The 20,832-nt window shown below is 33.8% G+C and overlaps 1 protein-coding gene across 2 annotated transcripts in view; it reads left to right on the top strand.

The window, feature by feature from the left end:
* The window catches only part of LOC117101121 (long-chain-fatty-acid--CoA ligase 1-like), a 23,478-nt gene extending 3,238 nt beyond the window's left edge, over nt 1-20,240 (top strand). For both annotated transcript variants that reach the window (XM_033241009.1, XM_033241010.1), the window contains exons 2-21: nt 5,787-5,942; nt 7,041-7,155; nt 7,306-7,367; nt 8,182-8,283; nt 8,920-9,019; nt 9,161-9,333; nt 9,707-9,739; nt 10,872-10,923; nt 12,219-12,298; nt 13,043-13,120; nt 13,746-13,880; nt 14,427-14,567; nt 15,220-15,388; nt 15,495-15,583; nt 15,795-15,911; nt 16,436-16,489; nt 16,918-17,007; nt 17,100-17,201; nt 17,704-17,775; nt 18,606-20,240. In XM_033241009.1, the coding sequence (XP_033096900.1) occupies nt 5,790-5,942; nt 7,041-7,155; nt 7,306-7,367; nt 8,182-8,283; nt 8,920-9,019; nt 9,161-9,333; nt 9,707-9,739; nt 10,872-10,923; nt 12,219-12,298; nt 13,043-13,120; nt 13,746-13,880; nt 14,427-14,567; nt 15,220-15,388; nt 15,495-15,583; nt 15,795-15,911; nt 16,436-16,489; nt 16,918-17,007; nt 17,100-17,201; nt 17,704-17,775; nt 18,606-18,737 (2,049 nt within the window). In that variant the 5' untranslated portion in view covers nt 5,787-5,789 and the 3' untranslated portion in view covers nt 18,738-20,240. The remainder of the gene's footprint in view (nt 1-5,786; nt 5,943-7,040; nt 7,156-7,305; nt 7,368-8,181; nt 8,284-8,919; nt 9,020-9,160; nt 9,334-9,706; nt 9,740-10,871; nt 10,924-12,218; nt 12,299-13,042; nt 13,121-13,745; nt 13,881-14,426; nt 14,568-15,219; nt 15,389-15,494; nt 15,584-15,794; nt 15,912-16,435; nt 16,490-16,917; nt 17,008-17,099; nt 17,202-17,703; nt 17,776-18,605) is intronic.
* Nucleotides 20,241-20,832: the final 592 nt, after the last annotated feature.

Here is a 20,832-nt window from a genome sequence, read left to right as displayed (position 1 = left end):
ATATAGGCCTATGTTCACCTTCTTAATAAGTTTAGATTACTGTACATCCGATGAGCCTCAATTAAGCTAAATGTAGGAACCCCACCCACCCCCGCTTTTCACATCGGAAATGTATAAAATAGCTATGCATGATTTTGTGCCCGGGCTAGGATTTGAGTATAAAATTTTCCTGGTTATCAAAGGTGGATCCAGGATTTAAAAGAGGGGGGTTCATTTTCCCATAAACCCAAAAATGAAAGGGAGTTTTGGGGTCCTCCCCCTGAAAAATTGTTATTCCTAGATGGCCGGAAATCAACATTATTGAGTTGGATACGTAGTCTTTCTTCCATAGATCGATGAACTGATAGGCCTGAAGAACACACTTTCGTACATAAATTATTACGATGTCGAGCCAACAGTTTTAAAACTGTTTTTAATTGTATTTAATTGAATGTTAGTTGTTCTAAGCCTATTTTGTCCGATCTGCCAACCTATGCCTAGGTAGGTTACATAGCTGTTACCAACCTGAAATCATTGAACCTGATTTAAAACGCGAGCCGGCGGCCAGCAGAGCCCCTGCCGGGGTCCAGGGTCAGGGCCCCGTTGGGGGTTCTGGGTGGGGGGGGCGATACCCCCTGGCTGTTCTGACGATCTTAGCATTTTTAAGCTGTTTTTAGGGAGTGTTTATTGACAATATCAGGTACATAAACAAAAATATTTTTAATAAAGCCACGTACAATTTGAGTTTCAATGTATGTTTAATTTGAGTACCTGAACTATGTACACAAACATTCATTACTCAAACAAACAAAAAATGAATAGGCTGCGGTGGTGAACCTTTCCTAACATTTGACACTCTTTCTACCCCTCCTGTTATACTCCTATACCCCTGATTCTTAATTAATTTGTTTAAAGGGCCAACATTTATTTTGAGTTGGGTTCACAGGCCAAAAGATAATATCTAAGTACCAGTAATTAAGCAAGTCGTTATGTGTTTGATAATTTCAAATTCTACTTTTTGTTACAATATATGGTAACAAATTCTGTAACTTTAAGCTAAGAATACGTACACAATTATCAATATTCTGTACACATCCTTGTTGGTTAAAACAATAAGAAATTGCATTCGGTGTATATTAAACGTTAGTAACATAAACATTAAAAATATATATAATATGCATACTTTATAAAACATAAATTGACCTAATTTTCTGATAAACAAATTAAATAACATTAATTAAATGAAATATTTAATGATATAGGCGTATTTGCTACCATCAACCGTAACCCATAATTGAAATAAAAGTAGGCGTATCGTAAAAGAGAATCACTAATGAGCATTGACCTCAAAAGTACTGTAGAAGTACAGAAATAATACTTCCGCTACTTGCCGGAGTGTATTTTGTGGATGCAGAGAAATATAGGTATATAGAACGACTAGAAAATATGTGTGATATCGAAATTCCAAAAGAGGAAACATGTTATAAAGATATCCTGTTTTCTTTCCTCTATTTCTTATGTAAAACCGGAATTTAAACTTTCAAAACGTTTGTACAATGTGTATTTAGCCTTCATCAATACTGTATTGCAAATGCATCAATAGTCAGTTAGTCAATTGATTGAATAACGCTTTTGTATCATCGGCACACCTTTTTAGTGTAACCTTACAACGACTAGATAATAATTAATTGATATAAAGAAAACACAAAATATAAAATTAAAAAAAATATGTTCTCTCTCTTATAAAGTATAATGAAAATAACCTGATAGAAAAAAAATCAATAGGAAAACAAGGAAGGAAGGAACAATGCATTGAAAAAATGGGGGGGGGGGGAAATAGCCTGGGGAATAACTCTCTGAGTAGAAAAAAAATCTGTGGGGAAAATTAGCAGGTGGCAAGTAGCCACAGAGTGCTATATATAAATATCCCACAGGGAACAGAAAAGAGCTCATATGGTCTCCCAATAATTACCTAAAACTTAACATGAACAATATAATGCATTAAATACGACTGAAAACTGTTTAAAGGAAAAAGCACCCTCTCGTGGAAATTATGTTATCACAACACACAGCACCTTTAACTACACTCACGGGCTACAGTAAACTTTGGCATTGCTCATGTGGTACTTACCTAACCTTAATTTGGGATTAATTTTAGTGCGTCGAACACAATTTAAAGCTATTTAAAGAAAACTCTCTCGTGTAAATGTGTGTTTCACCTGCTAAACGTACCTTTAAATACCTCACGGGGACGGAAAAGAGCTCATATGGTCTCCAATACTTATCTAAACACTAACATGGAACAATATAGTGCATTAAATATGATTTAAACTGTTTAAAGGAAAAAGCACTCTGTCGCGGAAATTATGTTATCACAACACACAGCACCTTTAAATACAGTCACGGGCAGTAAACATTGGCATTGGTCACCTGGTACTTACCTAACCTTAATTTGGGATTAACTTTCGTGCGTCGAACACAATTTAAAGCTATTTAAAGAAAAACACTCTCTCGCGGAAATGTGTGTTTCACCTGTTAAACGTACCTTTAAATACCTCACAAGGGACGGAAAGGAGCTCATAGGGTCTCCCAATACTTATCAAACACTAACATGGAACAATATAGTGCATTAAATATTAAAAAACTGCGCAATTTTACGCCTTTTCCCCCCCAGTTTTTAAATATTCAAAAATCTGTATCTCATTCACCGTTCTCTTTCTTCGTCAAACAATTTAAAAAATCGGATCTAGGCCTACAACATATCAAAAATTGTTTTCCTCCGAAGTCTGACTTTAAGAAGACAAATCCTTTCGTACTAGATACAGAAACCCTTTGAAAGTAATATTTGAAATGAAACACGTCATTCTTTGTTAGAGTACTTAACTTATGCTTTAATTTTTTCTTGTCAATTTCATATATATCTGTCTCTTATACACATCGCATCAATAACACATATAACAAATCAAATAGATGACAATACTCAAATATAGGAACATGATATACTGTGCATGCGCTTAAGGCATTCTCAGGTCGACACAGAACTGGAAAGGAACTCAACTCAACTCAACTCAACTCATCGACATGAGTGCTCCGTGCAACTGAAAGGGACTGAACGCAACTGAAAGGAACTGAACTCATGTCGACTTTGAGCAACTGAACGGAGCTGAAAGGAACTTGGCTCATGTCGACTGGCAACTGAAAGGAACTATTGGCTAAAAACATTTTCCCGCGAAATCCCATCAACTGCAAAATGTCTGTAATGTTTTTATTAAAGACACGTAATTATTTTAAAAAGTGTATCTACTTTATTTTTTTGTTTTAAAAATGTCGACCGGCAACTGAAACAAATGGTGCCTGTTTGATTAGTCGACAGAATTGAGTTTTTAAAGATTTCATTTTCTTCGAAATCTCATCAACTGCAAATAAATGTTTGAATGCTTGTAAGATTAGACGTGTCGTTAAAAATAATAAAATTATTTTTTAAGTTTATCTACTCTTTTTTTAATTTAGAAAAGTGTATCGCATAGGCCTATTGGTCTATTTGAAATGGGTTCATGCAAAATCTGGTGGAACAATTAAAATAAGAAAGGTCTTTTTCTATATGAAAAAACAAAAACAACAAGTATACACGAATGCATTTTATACGTGACAATGTTTACATGAATCAGCTGTCAAATATGTTATAAAAATGCATTAATTTAATATTACGCGAATGCAGCAGCATAGGCCTACTTTTGATAGAATTCATAATTTAACACTACACTGCAGAGGGACTTTCTGAAAAAGGAATGTAGCTTTTCTTGACCTAGGCCTAGGCCCTAGATAAATGTTCTACTGTTAGAATTTGTACAAAACTAACTTCAAAAACAATGCACACTCCTAAGAATTACTGGATTATTTATAATTCGTAAAAATGGATTTTGGAAGTGAGATCTGCATGCCATTAATAGTTGTCAAGTCTTTACTCGTCGTACGTAGAGTTGGACGTAGGCTAGTAGGCCTGGCATAGAAAGCCTGCCTTTCTTCTACACTCTAGGCGTAGCCTAGGCTAGCTAGAATATGGTAAGTATATGCTGTATTATTATTATTATTATTAGGCCTAGCCTAGGCCTATTTGTTAATGTGTTAGAATAAAAATCTGACCTATGGCCTATAATATTTTTTAAAACAAAGAATAAAGTAATCTGCCATTAACAAAACATTGTAATATAATATCTTTTTTTAGTTAATGCATCTTGATTACGATTAATATCAGGATCAACGTTTTCAGTTCCTTTGAGTTCCGAATCAGCATTTTTTTCGCGCTTTTTTCAGTTCCTTTCAGTTCCGCAAAAAGTTGAACATGGGCAACTGAAAGGAACTCAACTCAACTTGACTCATGTCGACAAATATGCGCGACTGTCAGTTGCGGTCAGTTCTGTTCAGTCGACGAGCGGAGCGCTCATGTCGACGAGTTGAGTTGAGTTGAGTTCCGTGTTGACCTGAGCCTGCCTTTACAGTATACTCACATGAGACTGAACTGACACTTTCTTGACCAGACTTGGATTGGATTGGATTTATTCAGTGTAAACACCAAGGATAGCCCATGAAAGTCTAGAAGAAGACTTATTTCCAGTGGTGTCCTTCTGGTGGTGATTGGAGGGTATTGCTAAACCCCGCATACCCCGCAAACCTCCAAAAAAACACCGCAAACCCCATCCAAACTCTGTGATAATAATTGAATCACATAGTATAGGACTCAACTTGGTATCTCAATAAAAAAAAATCTGAATTTTATGTTCGTCACAACCTATTTTTGGGGTAAAAAGGTCATTTTTTGTATAAAAAAATTGCTAAACCCCGCAAACCCCCCAAAACACAGTGCAAACCCCATCCAAACCCTGTGATAGTGATTAAATCATGTCGTATAGGACTCATTTGGTATCTAGAAATTCACAACTTTGGGTGCAGCCTTATGAATGATGACCATATTTATGCCCACTCTTATTGTACAGCAAATGCTACATTAGTGTAACTATTCAAAACATAAAAAAAAAACAAAAAAAAAAAACAATAAATACTAGATTGGTTTGCCTTGAACCACCTCATCATTTAAGTACTGTATTATATGCACTATCACTGCCAATTTGAATCAGGCCAGAGATTGATCTAGATCAATTCCAAGGTCACAGACCTACATTTAACTGTGTCAATTGAACGTTGTATCCTTTTAAACTAATTGAAAAGTATATTAAAATTATTTTTAAAACACAAATCTTGTAATAAACTTACTGGTTTAATATTCATAACATAGCTACAGTAATACTCAATAAATTTCCATCAAATAAACACAGTTTTAAGGAAGAATTTATGCAGAATCTATGCCAAAAAACAATATTTAAATAGGTTTACTGAACTGTTTACATTTCTACGTAGATCTTGAGCATCTGTAAAATGCACTCTCTATTTAGATTATTTTTTTGACCGTCCACACTATAGTCAATAAAATAGGCAATTGCGATTATTTGCACACCAACATGATGGCTTGCATTTCATTACTTGAATTATGTATTATATTTTCTAACAAGACTAATATACAAGATTTCAAGTGTAACCAGCTTCTAACCTTGATTTATAATATTTGCATGCTGCTTTTTAAAGGTAGGATTGGATTGGATTAGAGTATACAATTATAACTATCAGTATCACCTCATGAAGGTGGGTCAAATGCAAATTGTGGTTTATATGTAAACCTGTCATTTCATCGCTTGCTTTCTTCACAGTGAATAAATATTCAGTTTAATAATTTTTTTTTTCTTGGTAAATAGATAATGCCTGTAGAAGATATCCTTAGTTTTCTTGGCAATAAGTCAACTGTCTTTGCATTAGGTGCTGTTGCCATGACTTCATCTTATTACTTAGCAACAAGAGCAACCCCAGTGAAGCCAGTCATTGATCTTAAGAAACAGTCTATAGTACTGGAGGTAGGTGTCATTTCCAACTGTGTAAGGTTGAACAACACCTAAAAATATTATGATACCTATGTAACACATGCATATGTAACTCCCTGAAGACTAGACTTGCCACAAGCCCCTTATTATTATTTTTTTTCTCATTCTGGACAGCACCACCAACAAGAAAGTTAATTCAGAGACCAAAATAATCCAAAAAAATAAAGAAATTGAGTATGGGATGCCAATTAAATTAGGTGTGGTGCGCACAAAGTGCAATAAAGAGTGAGTACGGTAACCCAAAATTAGGGCCTGGAACCCAGGCTACCTGGAGAATATTCCATAATGGACCGCTCGGATATAAGGTCCCACAATACGAAAGTGTAAAAACATACGCAAACATGTGCGTTTGTGAGACGTGTTTGCATGTCATTGGTTTTGTTCTGATTGGTCAGTGAACAAAGTTTGATTGACACTCGGGAAGGCCCATTTGCTGTATGTAATAAATCAGCACATTGGCAATCGGACATAGTCGGTATCCTACTTATACTGCTGGGTGGAGAAAGACCAGTGAAGGCTCTAGGATATATTTTCTGGGGAGGGGGGGCTGAGCTGTCCAACAGGGGGACTTGGGCTCATAGGTTCGAGTTGGAGGAAGGGTTTGAGAGGGTGTTCCCCTCCCAAATGAGATTTTTTTAAAGAATAGAAACCTCTGGATGGCCAGAAATGACACTCTGATTGTGACAGACATGTGTTGGCTTGGCATGGGCCTATTTTTATATATTTGTTAGTCCAACTGCCTGAAGAGCCCTGTCCGATGGAGGCCAAACCCCCCCCCCCCCACCGCAGCCACAGAGAAAGACAACCTGTACAAAGTGCTTTTCCCAGTGACACGCTTAATTCTATGTATACACCATTCACATAATGCGCCATAAGCCTCCCCCACTAGAAATTTGCTTAGCAAAAAAATGATGCTCAAGTAGTTAAAAATCACTTCATTTAATCTTACTATGCTAGCTAAAGCTCCCTCAATCATTGAGCCAGACCCTTCATGAATATAATAAGATTATCCCTTCATAAATCTTGTTTGTTAATAATCGATTAATAATTAATTTTTTCTTGAAATTTTAGGGAGATGAGAGAATTCATGTCTCACCGTTAATGAAAAATGGAAAATTCTTGGAGTACCGTTACGAGGATGTCAGAACAGTTTATGATGCCTTTCTGAGAGGCAGAAGACTATCAGGTACACCAGCCTTCTGAAGCATATGACATTCATCAACATTCCTGTGAACATGTTTATCTCCCTAAATATTTTCATCCTTCACTTGCTTTTTTTTTCTTATCTGTATAACCTTAATTGCTGTAAAAGCATTTTTTGTTTGCTCTGATTTAGGTGATGGACCATGCTATGGACAATCTACAACATCAGGGTTTGTTTGGACATCGTATAATGAGGTAAATTATAACTGCTGTATATACAATACGTACTGAAACTAATCTAAAATTTGTTGTCTTTTGATAATTTATAGACATATGTGGTTTCCAATATAGAGATACAAGATATTGAACTACGAAATATAGCATTGTTGGCCAGTATTAGTCTAATCTTTTCAATTGATAATAATATTTGAATTCCAACCAAAGTTTAGCACATAGATAAGGTTCAGAGTTCATCAAGATAATGTTTGATATTTATGTAAACTGACAGGTTTGCCCTCTGGGATTGATGTGAGGTTTTTATACCGAATAAATAAAAAAATACATAAAACTAAAAATAAATTGTAAACTTGTTTTATTAATTATTAATTTATTAATTAAAATATAAAAATAGCAACAACAAAAATGATGACAGTAGTACTATTAAAATAAACTGTTCACAATGGGTATGTATAGCACTATAATCCTAAACATAGCCCATGCATGGCCGTTGGGCCCATGTCAATGGGTAGGCCTCAGTACCCCAAGGCTTGTTGGATAGTTTAAGGCAAGTATATAGTAAACCAATTATAGTAGATGGCCTGATTGGGGCAATAGAGAGATAGATAACCCCTTTCCCTCAAAAAAGAATTATTACAGAAAAATAATTAAGGTTAATACAATGACATTGTTTTAGTTAATATAGGCATATGGGAAGTTTGATTGTCATGAAAATGTGTTAATATTTAACTGCCTTGATTGATGAGGAATATGGATTTCTAATTTCTGTGAAAGCATTAATTTTGTTTTGCATTGATATTATTGCTTACTTTATATTTTGTATTATTTGCAGGTATATGATCTTGCTCAAGCACTTGCTTGTGGACTATTCAGCAAAGGTGTGGTAGGCGGACAGGATACTCTGATTGGAATATATGCTCAGAATCGATTTGAGGTTGGAGTTATGTGTTTTAGAATATTCAATGGAAGTTAATAATCAGACTAACTTATAGTACTTCATTTTTTTGAGGAAAATGTGATGTTTTCAAACCAAAGCAAGGATTAATGACGTAATTGGTACAGATGTAGATAATAATTAGTAGATATAGATAGACAAACCCATACTAAATATAAAAAATAAATATAGGTAGAATTAAATGCTTGTTTTTATTTGTTGCTATGTCATGGTGCTCTGTGATACGTCTTTGTATTGAGCAACATCATACCCCCAAAAAAACATAACATAGTTTTCCTAAGCGCAATATTTATATTATTTGAATTATATTTTAGCTAATTACTGTATTCTAGAACAAAAGTAGTCAATTTTTTAGGTGGTAAAGCCTGTTTGTCCTCTCTAAATCTGCCTCTGAAATTATTGTAGACAGACACCTCTGATATGGTGTGGACAGATGAGTAGCTGTAGTAGGTTGATCAGACATGAGACCTTTAGGGGAGGAGAAAGTTACTGTACGAACTAGTCCATGCTTTAAGCGCTTTGAGACTCTGGTGTAAAACGCTAGGTGTATATTAATCTATTATTATTAACTATTTATTATTTAGTTGATTTATGTTTTTCTGTTGTGATCTTTAGTGGGGGGTATCTGATGTTGCATGTCTAATGTTCAGTATGGTGTCAGTTCCTCTATATGACACATTGGGATCAGATGCATGCTCTTATATCATCAATAAGGGTAAGTTTAGAAGCTATTTTATTGCCATTCTTTTGTATTAAGAAGTTACAATCTCCGTTTATGAAAGGTAGCAACATTGTCTTTAATTGTCCGTCTGTTAGAATAATAAATTACCCAGTAATTTTTATTTGAAATTATTAGGAAACATTGCTTCGGTTATTGTTGACACTGATGAGAGAGCCAGGAAGCTCATATCAGATGTTTCCGAGATGAAATGTCTAAAGAGAATAATTATGGTAGAAGAGATTTCAGAAGACCTCAAGAGGATAGCTGAAAAAGAAGCAGTTGAACTCTTAGGATTTTATGATATAATAGTAAGAATAATTTGCTTTTCTTAAAATGAAATTTAAAGCTGTTTTTGTTTTTAAATTTTTATTTCAAACAACTACAGGTAGCTTACCTAGTGTAGTAGCTTTCTGCTGGCAACTCACTCAGCTTTCATCCTAGCCTCAGTAATCACAAAGGGGCTGTTAGTAGTAGTGTTACTGAGACGTATCAGATGGTACCTGTGTCCCTCCCAGTAACAAGTAAACAGCTATACGGTGGTACTATCCTCTGTCTCTGTTGAAGCTGTTTTCATTGAGTTATTGGACTTATCAGATGAAAATTCATCATCAGTAGTTAAAAGTTAATTTTGTTGCATATATGACTCCAAAACAATGTATATAACATTTGTTATTTTTTTAGGAACTGGGAAAAAATAATCTTCAAGAACCAATGGTAAATATCTCAATGTCTTCTCAATAATTATTGTTTGTTCATTCCCAGCAAAATTCACATAAGAATTAGAGTGATTGGTTTCTACATTGCAAACATCTGCCACTATACTGTTTAACCAGTGTACAGAATTTGTACATATGTAAATATTGTGTTGTTTTATTTATTCATTCTTTCTATTGACTGGATACATTTTCAATACAAAAGTACTAGTCTCAAAAAGGGTCCAGTTATTTTCTTAACAAGGTTAAGAATAGAAAGTTAATTATACCTAACTCAATCATAATATAAAATCAGTAGATAAAAAAAGGCATAACATAAACATGTATGACAATGGTGAAGTGATAGCAAAAACATACAGTGTATGGGATAAAATTCAAATTAAATAGCATGATTTTTGAAAACGTTGAAACTCAAGTTGGTTGCCTTTTTCTTTACATCGTTTGGTTTTCTATTCCATTATTTTGCATTCTTTTAACATAATTATTATTCCGATGAAATGTGTTACCCCCAGTTGGGAGTGGGGGAAGCTCTCCCCAATGGGGAACAGGCCCTGGGCCCTCCCACTGCCACCACTGGTGTTGATTCTGTAGGGTGATAGGGAGAAAAGCTACATAAAAGAGTGATATGGACATTCATTACAGACAAGAAAGAACATCTGAAAGAATTCATAAATGAACAATGAAGGCTCAAAAGTGGAGCCCAATGTCAATAGTTTTAGAGTCTGAGAGCTCAGAATTTATACAAACAACTTGAGATCTATAACTGAAATATGAAGTGAACCATTTTATAACATTACCGCTGATTTCAAACTTCCTTAATTTATCAAGAAACTTTTAAAAATCTAATATAGCAGCTTTTGCATTTCCATTATGAATTTTAAGAATGTAATCTGAGATGGTTGTGTTTGCAGAATGCCTGCAAATGTGTGATGTTGCATGACTTTATCAATATATAATCAAATGTACAGCAAAGTACAATTATAGTGTTTTTTTAAGAAACTTCATTACTCTCTCGGTAGTTAATTTCTCCTAACTGAATGAGAACAACAAAAATCATTATCTTAAAAAATAATGTATTAACCCCATGTTAATATATTATATATATATATGTTACATTTATATTGTTCCCACAGCCACCTCAACCAACCGATCTACACACAGTTTGCAATACCAGTGGAACAACAGGTGGGTGGTTTGACATGAAAATCAGTCATGTTGTCTGTACCGTATTATCATTTGAGTGTCCTTTTGAACATAGTGATACCGTGGTTGACTGCTGTAATTTGGTGTGCAAATGTTTGAAATGATTAATACTGATATAATATGTAATAATTACTGATATTTATAACATGTCAGTTAACTTATGTTGCATAAGATTAGCAGAAAAGTATCTGTTGAACTAATAACGCGTTTAACTCATCTAACATCAGCAGTACAGTATGGATACGATGAATAACTATTGTGTTAGAAAGAACTTGTTTGTAATGCTATATTGATAGACTTTCGTCAAAGAAATAAAAATTTCAGCATTCGAGAGGGAATACAGTCACTGACTTCCTTTTTGGTCGGTGCGCAGACAGGTAAAATTGTGCGATGATTTCATAACTAGGCCAGGCTACGGCCTATGCCTAGTAATAGTAGGAGGACGCCCGGGCGGCCTGCCTAGTCGTAGGCCTAGTGATGACGTCACGATTGACGTCATGATTGATTAGTCAATCGTGACGTCATCACTGTAACTCCTAATGTTATTTGCCTATTCCTCAGCATCCAATAATTTTTGTATTATTGGATGCTCGGCTTGATTTTTTTAAGGTTCGTGTGCAAAAAAAAATTCCTCATTTTTTCGTCACCATCGCGAATAAATCGACCACTGCGATAAAAATTGAATTGTAATTGAAAATTACTTTCGTAAAACAAGCTTAATTAGAACCCGAAGAAAGTTACTAATTACTTATTATACTACTTCAGCTAGCATAAAGCAGGTTTTATACTAAGTGAATTTATTTGCATAAATCTAAGCGTCGGTTCATGCGCACTCACATTTCTGTTGGAGTTTTTCACTTCAGTGAAATTAGTAGCTTATTGGTTCTACTTTTTGCGGAGCGAAAAAAAGGCACAACCAACGAGAGCTCAGTAAGCGAAAACTGGCTCAAAGTACAACAGTATAACTTAGTGCCAGCTTGGTTTGGAAAAAACTATATTATTAAAATATATGATCTGTGTATGTATGCTATTTCAAACATTGTAATTTATCCTTTGGTTTCCTTTATTGCCCAAAACAAGGATTTTTAGGTATAGTTTTCAACTGTTGTTAACAGGTTTGCCTGTCTTGGGTTTCTATCCAAAAATGAAATCAAATTATCTTCATGTTATCTTCTAAATTTTAAATTACTAGTCTAAATTTTATATTTAATAAGTTTCGTCATTATTATTATTAGTATATATTGTCATCATTATTTTTCATAATTTTTTTGGATCAGGAAATCCGAAAGGTGTGATGCTTACCCACAGGAATATAATTGCAACTGCAGCCTCATTTCAGGAAATTGCTGAAGGGCCTGTAAGTTACATTATACATCATTTTATTTTACATTTTCAGTTAATACATTTTTAAGCAATAAAATCTTTCAAAAGCAGTTAATATATAGGATGAATCATTGCAAATTTATAAATTTATTCTGATCTGTAACACACATACGTCAGTTGCATTCATTCTTCCCCTGACATTGTGCTGTTGTTATCTATAATCAAGAATTAGTATTAGACACTCTCATTATCCTGAAGACAAATAGAGCAATCTAAATCTTAAAATACTCAGTTCTTCTCAAAACTATTTGCATGGTGTACTGCAAATTTATACTATTGTTTATTCGTCATGCAAATGTTTAAAAAAAATTGAACAAATTGTTAATAAAACAAGAAGTTAATTTTTGTAAAAAAAAAAAGTTTATAGGCAGAACATAAGTTTGTAACTTTTTGTTTATTTTATTTTTTTTGTGAAAACGATTTTCGTTCTTACATATTCAGCCCCATCGTTAACCTGTTAGGAACAAATGAATGAGTGAGTAGGTAGTTTTTTCATGGTTTTTTGAAAGATTTCGAGAACCGAAATTCTTTTTAGTCTATTTAATAAGGAGCTACAGACGTGTACCTACTTTCAGTGGCAAGACTTTGTGCTGTGTGGTTCCCTGATGGTGTTTAATAGGACTTATTCCATAAAGTACTAGAAGTAAAAATGAATAGATAAATTTAACTCTTAACTCAGATATTAGTGTTGATTGCTTTATGTTGATTATTTGCACAGTCTGAGCTTAAGTTTGAAGAAGGAACAACACATTTGTCATATCTACCATTGGCCCACATGTATGAGAGACTGACCCATGTAAGTATTCACACTAAAAATCAATTATATAATCATGGAGGTATAAATACATCCAGGATATATAATACTGTAATAAAAGAGAATTAATAAAAAATGAATGAAACAATTAAACCTTGAACTGTGTTTAGGTCAATGCAGCAGAGCTGGTCTGATTGCAGTTTTAAAAGGCCTATTATAGGGACTTCCAAATCCTTGTAATATTCAGCCTTGTGATCCGTGAAAAAGTATGTAGGATAGGCTTATCTATATACTATTTTTATTAATTATAAAGTTTTGAAAGTGTAATGTCCTCTTCCATAGACTGCGGACCATATAGTGCTTCTGGTAGAGATTCAGTGGTTAAAGCTTCCTTGAAGCTCTTATACCATAGAGATATAGTTTACTATAATACCTCCATGCTTATACTTTTACTGGATATTTGGAATTGGATAATCTGTGACCACTCTTACTCTGAAGTAACAGCAAAGATCATAATTATTACTCTTATAGTCAACTGGTGAATTTACTATATAGTCTTGGACAAATATACACTTGCAACAAAAAAATGCAAAAAAATGCAAAACTCAAGTATCAACTAAGAACGCCTACAACATATAAGTAAATAAGCTCTCTTTTTATCCATTAGTTGATGCTTTTGATGCATGGTGGGAGAATTGCCTTTTATTCTGGTGATATCAAGGCCATTATGAAAGACCTACAAGCAATTAAACCGGATGGATTTCCATCAGTACCAAGACTTTTGAACAGAGTATATGACAAGGTAAAGCTGTTCAACATCTTAGAAATTGAGATGATGCCAGGGTGGTAGCATATTCACCATAACAATTTACCATTAAGTACCATTGTTATGCCTAAAAGTAGTATAGTTTCTATTAAAGATATATTTTATTAGATTAATATAATACAATTTTATGGACTTTTTTTTTTTTTTATATGAACAAGCAGTAAGTTTCAAATGTTTACTGTTTTTTTTTTATACAAAGTTATCTTTATGGAAGTTGTTTATATGGGCATATTTCCATGTATAAGTACAATCTCAGCAAATGTTTCTTTCAACTACTTGGGTTGATTAATTTTATTGTATATTATGCTATTTATTTTGATATGCATTTACTTGTAACATTTTAAATCATGTATTTCTCTTTTTTATTTTTCGATTTATAGCGAGTATATTTTGTTTGGGCTTTCACTTATTCCCTATTTAATCAAACCATTCTGTATCTATATTCTATTATTATCTGTCGATGCTGTATTAGTAGTGTTATATTGAAGATTTTAATTCACAACCATTTTACCACATAATTAGGTCATTCAAAGTGTGGAATCTGGTGGCTGGCTGAAACGCAAGCTTTTTTATATGGCACTGAATGCCAAGAAGAGGGAGTTAGATAGGGGAATTGTGACGAGGACCAGCATCTGGGACAAGCTTGTCTTTTCAAAAATTCAAGTAAGTTTTGGCAAAAACTAGTAAAACTGCTCCCTGAAGTAAATTTATGGTGCCAGACTTAACTTCCTGGGGCAGCACAGTTGGGCCCAATCGTCACTTCAGTTTTAGCTTCTGTACAGTGTTTTTAATTTGTGTAAATCAGTATTGTATAATTACAATTGCACTCAATCAATATGAAATTAGAATGAACAACAATGCCTAGCCTTTCCTCATGTAGTTGTATCGCAAGATAGTTCAGCTATGAGATCAGTACATTTTTATTAGTGAGGTTTAATTTGTTAATTCTCCAAAATTAATGATTTCCCTAAGTGAAATCATAGGGAGGGGAACTTGCGGTGGGCCAGCGTCCCACCCAGGAGGAGCATTACCCTCTCATCATCCTCTTCACACTACTTGAAATTGGGGGTAAGCTCTAGCCCATAATAGCCCGTGACTCTACAAGGATTTACTTTTTATTGTTAGCTTTTCCCAACATGTTTTATTTCTAATTCAGTATTGTTCCTCTTTTGAACTTTGATTTTTTGAAAATTTATGTTATTTGATTTAACAGATATAAATGTAACTCAATAATTACAAAAGTTCTTTGATATCATGTTCTTACAAAACTGACAATGAATTTGGGATTTTTTTTATTTATGTACTTTTCCATAAGAACATGCTTGGAGGGAATATAAAGGTGGTATTTTCAGGAGCTGCTCCTCTGGCCCCAGATGTCATGACTTTCCTCAGATGTGCATTAGGCTGTCATGTGATCGAGGGATATGGTCAGACGGAATCCGGAGTTGCGGTGACATTCACTGTTCCTGGAGATCATAGCACTGGTGAGTGGAGCTTTTTTTTTTCTTTTTTGCCATGGATATTGGCATTGTATAAACCATTGATGATTGATTTAAAGTGAAACGATGATGTTCTTGATAATTTTAATAGGTCATGTTGGCCCACCAATTTCATGTTGTATGATCAAACTTGTTGATGTTCCTGATATGGAGTACTATGCAGCCAATGATAAAGGAGAGGTAAAGCTTAAATGTTTCATAATAGTCAACACTCAATAGTTGGATACATTTTAAGGGTGTGGTAATAATACTGTGTTTCTATTCGAAGTTTTATGGTAGCCAAATTTAGCTTGTTTTAATTGCAATAAGCTCCATCAGTCAAATTATATATCTGTTTATCGTAGCATAGTATGTTCATAATTTTCTCACATCTTTTTCCTTGCTTCATAAGGTATGTTATAAAGGTGTAAACATCTTTAAAGGGTACCTGAACGATCCAGAGAAGACCAAAGATGCAGTAGATGAGGATGGGTGGCTCCATTCAGGAGACATTGGACAATGGCTTCCAGTTAGTCACTGTTGTATTATCAATTATCGTTTTAATGAAAAAGTGTTGGAAGATCATATTTGTAATTCTTTCTTTTGACAAATATTTGAAATTGTTTTTTATAAATCAATTTTAATGAATTTCATATGTTGTATAATGATTTTTTAAAATGTATTAATAATCAATTTGCTGTGTAATATTGAAAATAATATTGTATAATATATTTTTATATAATTGTAAATACTATTTTTTTTATAATTAGTTATTTATTGTAGGCCTATTTATATTTTTTGATTGTATAGTATTTTGTTTCAGTTTTCTATATTGTAGCCATCTTTTTAAATGTAAACTTCAAGAAGTTTCAGCTTCTGTTGCATAAAAGAATAAGTTTTAATATATACCTGGTTTTTTTTCAATCAAAATTACATTTGAAAGCTTGCATAATAAGCAATCATTTTTTAAGGAACTTAATTTTTACCTACTAATCACACAATCATGAAATTAAAATCATTGATTTGCATATATTATTGTTTTTGTTTACTAAGAATGGAACACTGAAAATAATTGACAGGAAGAAGCACATTTACAAATTAGCCCAGGTAAGTGCAAATTGTCATACGCTGCCATCCTGCAGTGTTAAATACTGTATTTATTTTTATAACTAGTCAGTTGTATATCTAAATCTCCCCTTCCCACAATAAAAATATTGCCTTCCCCCGAGTTTCTACTTTAAAATTTTCATCTTTCTTTTTGTAACTTTGGAAACTACATTTTATTGAAAGTGTATTTCAGAATAAATAAAATTGGAAATTTGCTGAACAAAACAATACAGTATATGCTTGAGTAGATAACAATCACCTTATAAGTAGTTTCAAAGGCTTATTTTATCGATTTCAGAGTCTACAAATATGTACAAAATACATTTTTTCCCCTAGTCCTCTCCCCCCCCCCTACTGGCACATACCACACCCATATCTCCCCCTAAACTTATTCTGTTATGTTGATCATTCAATCATTATGATTTCAGGGAGAATATATAGCTCCTGAGAAGATTGAGAATATCTACATGAAGAGTTCATTAGTTGAACAGGTTTGGGTACATGGTGACAGCTTCCAGGTAAGAAAGTGGATCAGGGATGTAAAATAATTTAATTATTATTGTAACCTGTGTAGTACGTACCCACTGATAGTTCTTATTGTTTTTTTAAGTCATTTTCTGTAGGCATTGTGGTACCAGACAGGGAAACAATGCCAAAATGGGCAGCAGATAAAGGTTTCCCGTGTGAATATGAGGAACTGTGCAGAAATGAGGTAACATATTAAAACTTCTTGTGTGAGATATGTTAGAGGAATTAGAGTTAGACCCTTAAATTGGCTGGGAAATCAGTGTTTGCAGCAGAAACTAAAAAGAATATTGTTTCCAGTGACAGAGTCAGGAATTTGAAACATAGGTATCCTGGGGTGGAATTTTGCAAATAGGAGATATTGGATGTCTATGGCATTTGTAGTTGGCCGGAAATGGCACTATTTTTTTCTTTTTAAAAGATTTAAGGGAGCCCTTAGATCCATCTCCCTCTAGTTTTAACGTCTCATTAAAGAATGATATACAGATTTTTTGAATATTTAGAAATTGGGGGGAAAACCTTTTTTTTTCAAAAATCAGTATCTCATTGACCACTTCCGAGTTTTTCGTTAAATACGTTCTACAACATATCAAAAAAAAAAAAATTTTCCTCCAGAGCCTAGCTTAAAAGAAATGTCAAACTTGGAAAATGGTCAAAAAAGTTGACTTTTACTTCATCCTTTTACATAGGAAGTGAAGAAAATGATTCTAGAAAATATGCAATCAATTGGAAAGGAGAGTGGCTTGAAATCATTTGAACAGGTAATTAACAATGAAGTCAGTTGCTTTAGCAATTAAATGTGTTCGACCTACACTAAATTAATGACCTGAGCTTTGGACTGAGAGGTATGCCAGTGACTGAAGACATACTGTATACCCTGGTTCAAACCCGGCTAGCGACAGTTTATAATTAGGGTCGGGTAGTTCTGCTCCTCGAATATTTAACATTGAGAGTTATGTGCATTAAGGAACATGCTGTTTTCATGTATATCCTTTACATGTTGTCGAGTGTTGCTGCACTGCGGCTGTCGGGGTAGCACCTTACTCGTCATAAAGATGTAATGTATGTATTAGAGCGGAGTTGGGACAAGAATGTGCCATCACACAGCAATTCAGTTGTGGCGGGCCCCCTAAAAACTTGATATTTGCTCACGTTGCAAATATAGTAAAACAACCTAGATCAACATAATACTTCGTTCCACATTAAGTAGGTAGGTATGATAATTAGATTAAATAGAAAACAATGAACATCTGAATACCCAATGTCTTATTCTTAAGTCATTGACTCTACTAAGCAATTAGTAGAATAGTGTATCACACACTAGTGGAAATTATTATACGAAGGTTAGAAATGCATTATCCGAGAAGAAATGATTTTACCAACTAAACCCTGGGTGATAATTGGTTGTAGTTAGTGCCGCCTGCCGCACTTATTACCGCCCAACCCCTTGATTTGACCCTTGACATTGCTGGTAATACGATGATAGTGATGCTGAGCTGCTGAAAGATAGTAGTGATGTCCTATTTTCTATCTCTGTCAAGTTCTTTACCGTAGTAGAGTCAAATTGGAATTTTGATTTCATTACTTGCAGGTCAAAATCATTCATGTGACATCGGTGCAGTGGACTGTGGAAAATTCATTACTGACACCAACATTCAAGTTGAAACGACCCACTCTCAAAAAACAGTTTGCAGAAGTAATATCAAGGCTATATTCAAAATAACTGACTTAATCCTGCCGAAATACTTTATCTTTAATCACTAGGCTTTTATTACTATACATTAGTTGCGCACTTAAGAACTGCACTGGCTTCCCGTCACTGAGCAAATTAAATGTAATGTGCCCAGTTTTATATTCAAGTCCTTGCACCATTCCACACCTCATTACATCTCGGAACGCATCACACTCCTTTTAGCAAAATTTGAAAGGACGTTAAGGTCCACTACATGCTTTTCAATCCTTCATGTGCCTACTTGTCCTTTGGAGACTTACGGAGAGAGGTCATTTTCTGTTGTTGGCTCTAAGCTCTGGAATTCACAATCTGTTCAAGGGTCTCCTATTTGATGATCTTCGTGCTGTCTCAAATCATTCCTATTTGACAATCTCTAATTTTCCTCCACCCTCCTGTTTTTGGTTTTTTCTTGTATAGTTTTTCTTCTACCGCTTTCTTTTCTGTTTTCAACCATATATTCTGATTTTGTTCTTTTCTGTTGGCCTGGAAAGCACATAAAGACGAATGTCATATGCGCTATACAAGTGCACAACCATTGATCTTTTTGGCAAAGACCATTCAGAAAACTAAAAAAAAAAATGGACATCAATAAAAAAGAGAACTAAAATTAAAAAGCATCAGCTCATCATCTGAACGTTAATATCAAATATCTTCTTAAATCTTTGTTTAATAAGTGCAAGTAATACTTTTTACTAAGAAATGCTTTTTAATGTTTTCATTATTTTGCATATATGTTATTGTTATTTGGATGATGTTTGCAGTTTGTATTCATGTTTATTCCTTCCTCCTGGCATGATTGTACTTTTACTTTGCCAAATGAATATTATGATTTAAAATGTATTGTTATAAAACAAAATCCCTAACAGGGCTGTATAAACAAAACCTAGTTTGCAAACCAGTATAAGATATAAAATAATAATGTACAGTGATTTATACAATAAAAATCATCTTGCTTAATTAGTTTAGTGTTGAAACCGTACTTTGTAAACCAAAATAATTATATTACTTTTCATTTTTAAAAGTTGAATAGTTCCAGGAGCTATATTTTTATATAATTATGGACATGGCAATAGGTGAATCTTAAACTAAATTGTTTTAATATTAAAGTACTACTTACAGACTTTTAAAAGGTTTAACAACAGTGATTGATTTTCACTTTAAAATTTTTTAATATTTAAATTTCATGTACTGAAAATATATGCAATTAATTATTAATTTAAATATAAATTAAGTGTATGCTGCTCTACAATGTAAATGTACAATGTTTACAAGAGACAATAAAAGAATTGAATACATCACTGGTTCTCAAACCTTTTTATATGGCGCATCCATACCTCGACCCCAGTTTGGTTGAAGCAAGTTGTAAGCATATGGCACCGCTATCTAGGGTCAGCTTTTTATTTGCAAACATTTTTTACTTCACCTAAACGGAGTCAAAATATGTGTATAAAGTTTGAAAAAGCCAATTACAAGGTTTCAATAATAAATGAATAATAATGAACTACAATTAAGTCTATGTGCTTTAGCTCTTCTTAATAAAAAGGTGACTTTTGAGATGTGATCTAAACTGTTCAAGTGATGTGCAATCCACTACATCCCTTAATTTAATATGTTAACCTGGATTATAACCCTGGGGTTACCATTTTATCATAAAAAATGAGCATGTTCCCCCCCCCCCCTGTCAATGTGTAAAACTGTGGTCTAGCACAATTTTAGCCAACCTAAACCATGGATTTTATTCCTAGACCCGGATTGAGATCTAGACAGCCTTTTGGTTCAGAATGCCTCACAGCACATTCCTGAAGCCACAACTGTATTATTTTTTTTTAAGTGCTCATTTCTAAATTTCACTAACTTTGGGCAACATAACACATATTTTTGGCCTCATCATACTGTTGTTTGTATTTGCGTTATACGAGTACATCTATTACTATGATTATTATTATTGATGCTATTGAGAATTGTTCTAAGGGTCTTCACATTTACAACACCTACTTCAACAATTGTTAGAGAAAAGATTTTAAGTATATATCGTGAAAGTTTTGTGCCTTGTGAGGAATAGTGTTAAACAAGAGTTTCAGACAAC

Source organism: Anneissia japonica, unplaced genomic scaffold (genome assembly GCF_011630105.1).
Source record: "Anneissia japonica isolate Jap-2015-1 unplaced genomic scaffold, ASM1163010v1 scaffold4054_len1135799_cov195, whole genome shotgun sequence".
Taxonomy (NCBI): domain Eukaryota; kingdom Metazoa; phylum Echinodermata; class Crinoidea; order Comatulida; family Comatulidae; genus Anneissia; species Anneissia japonica.
Note: the sequence above shows the minus strand (reverse complement) of the source record. Positions and strands in the feature narration are given on the sequence as shown.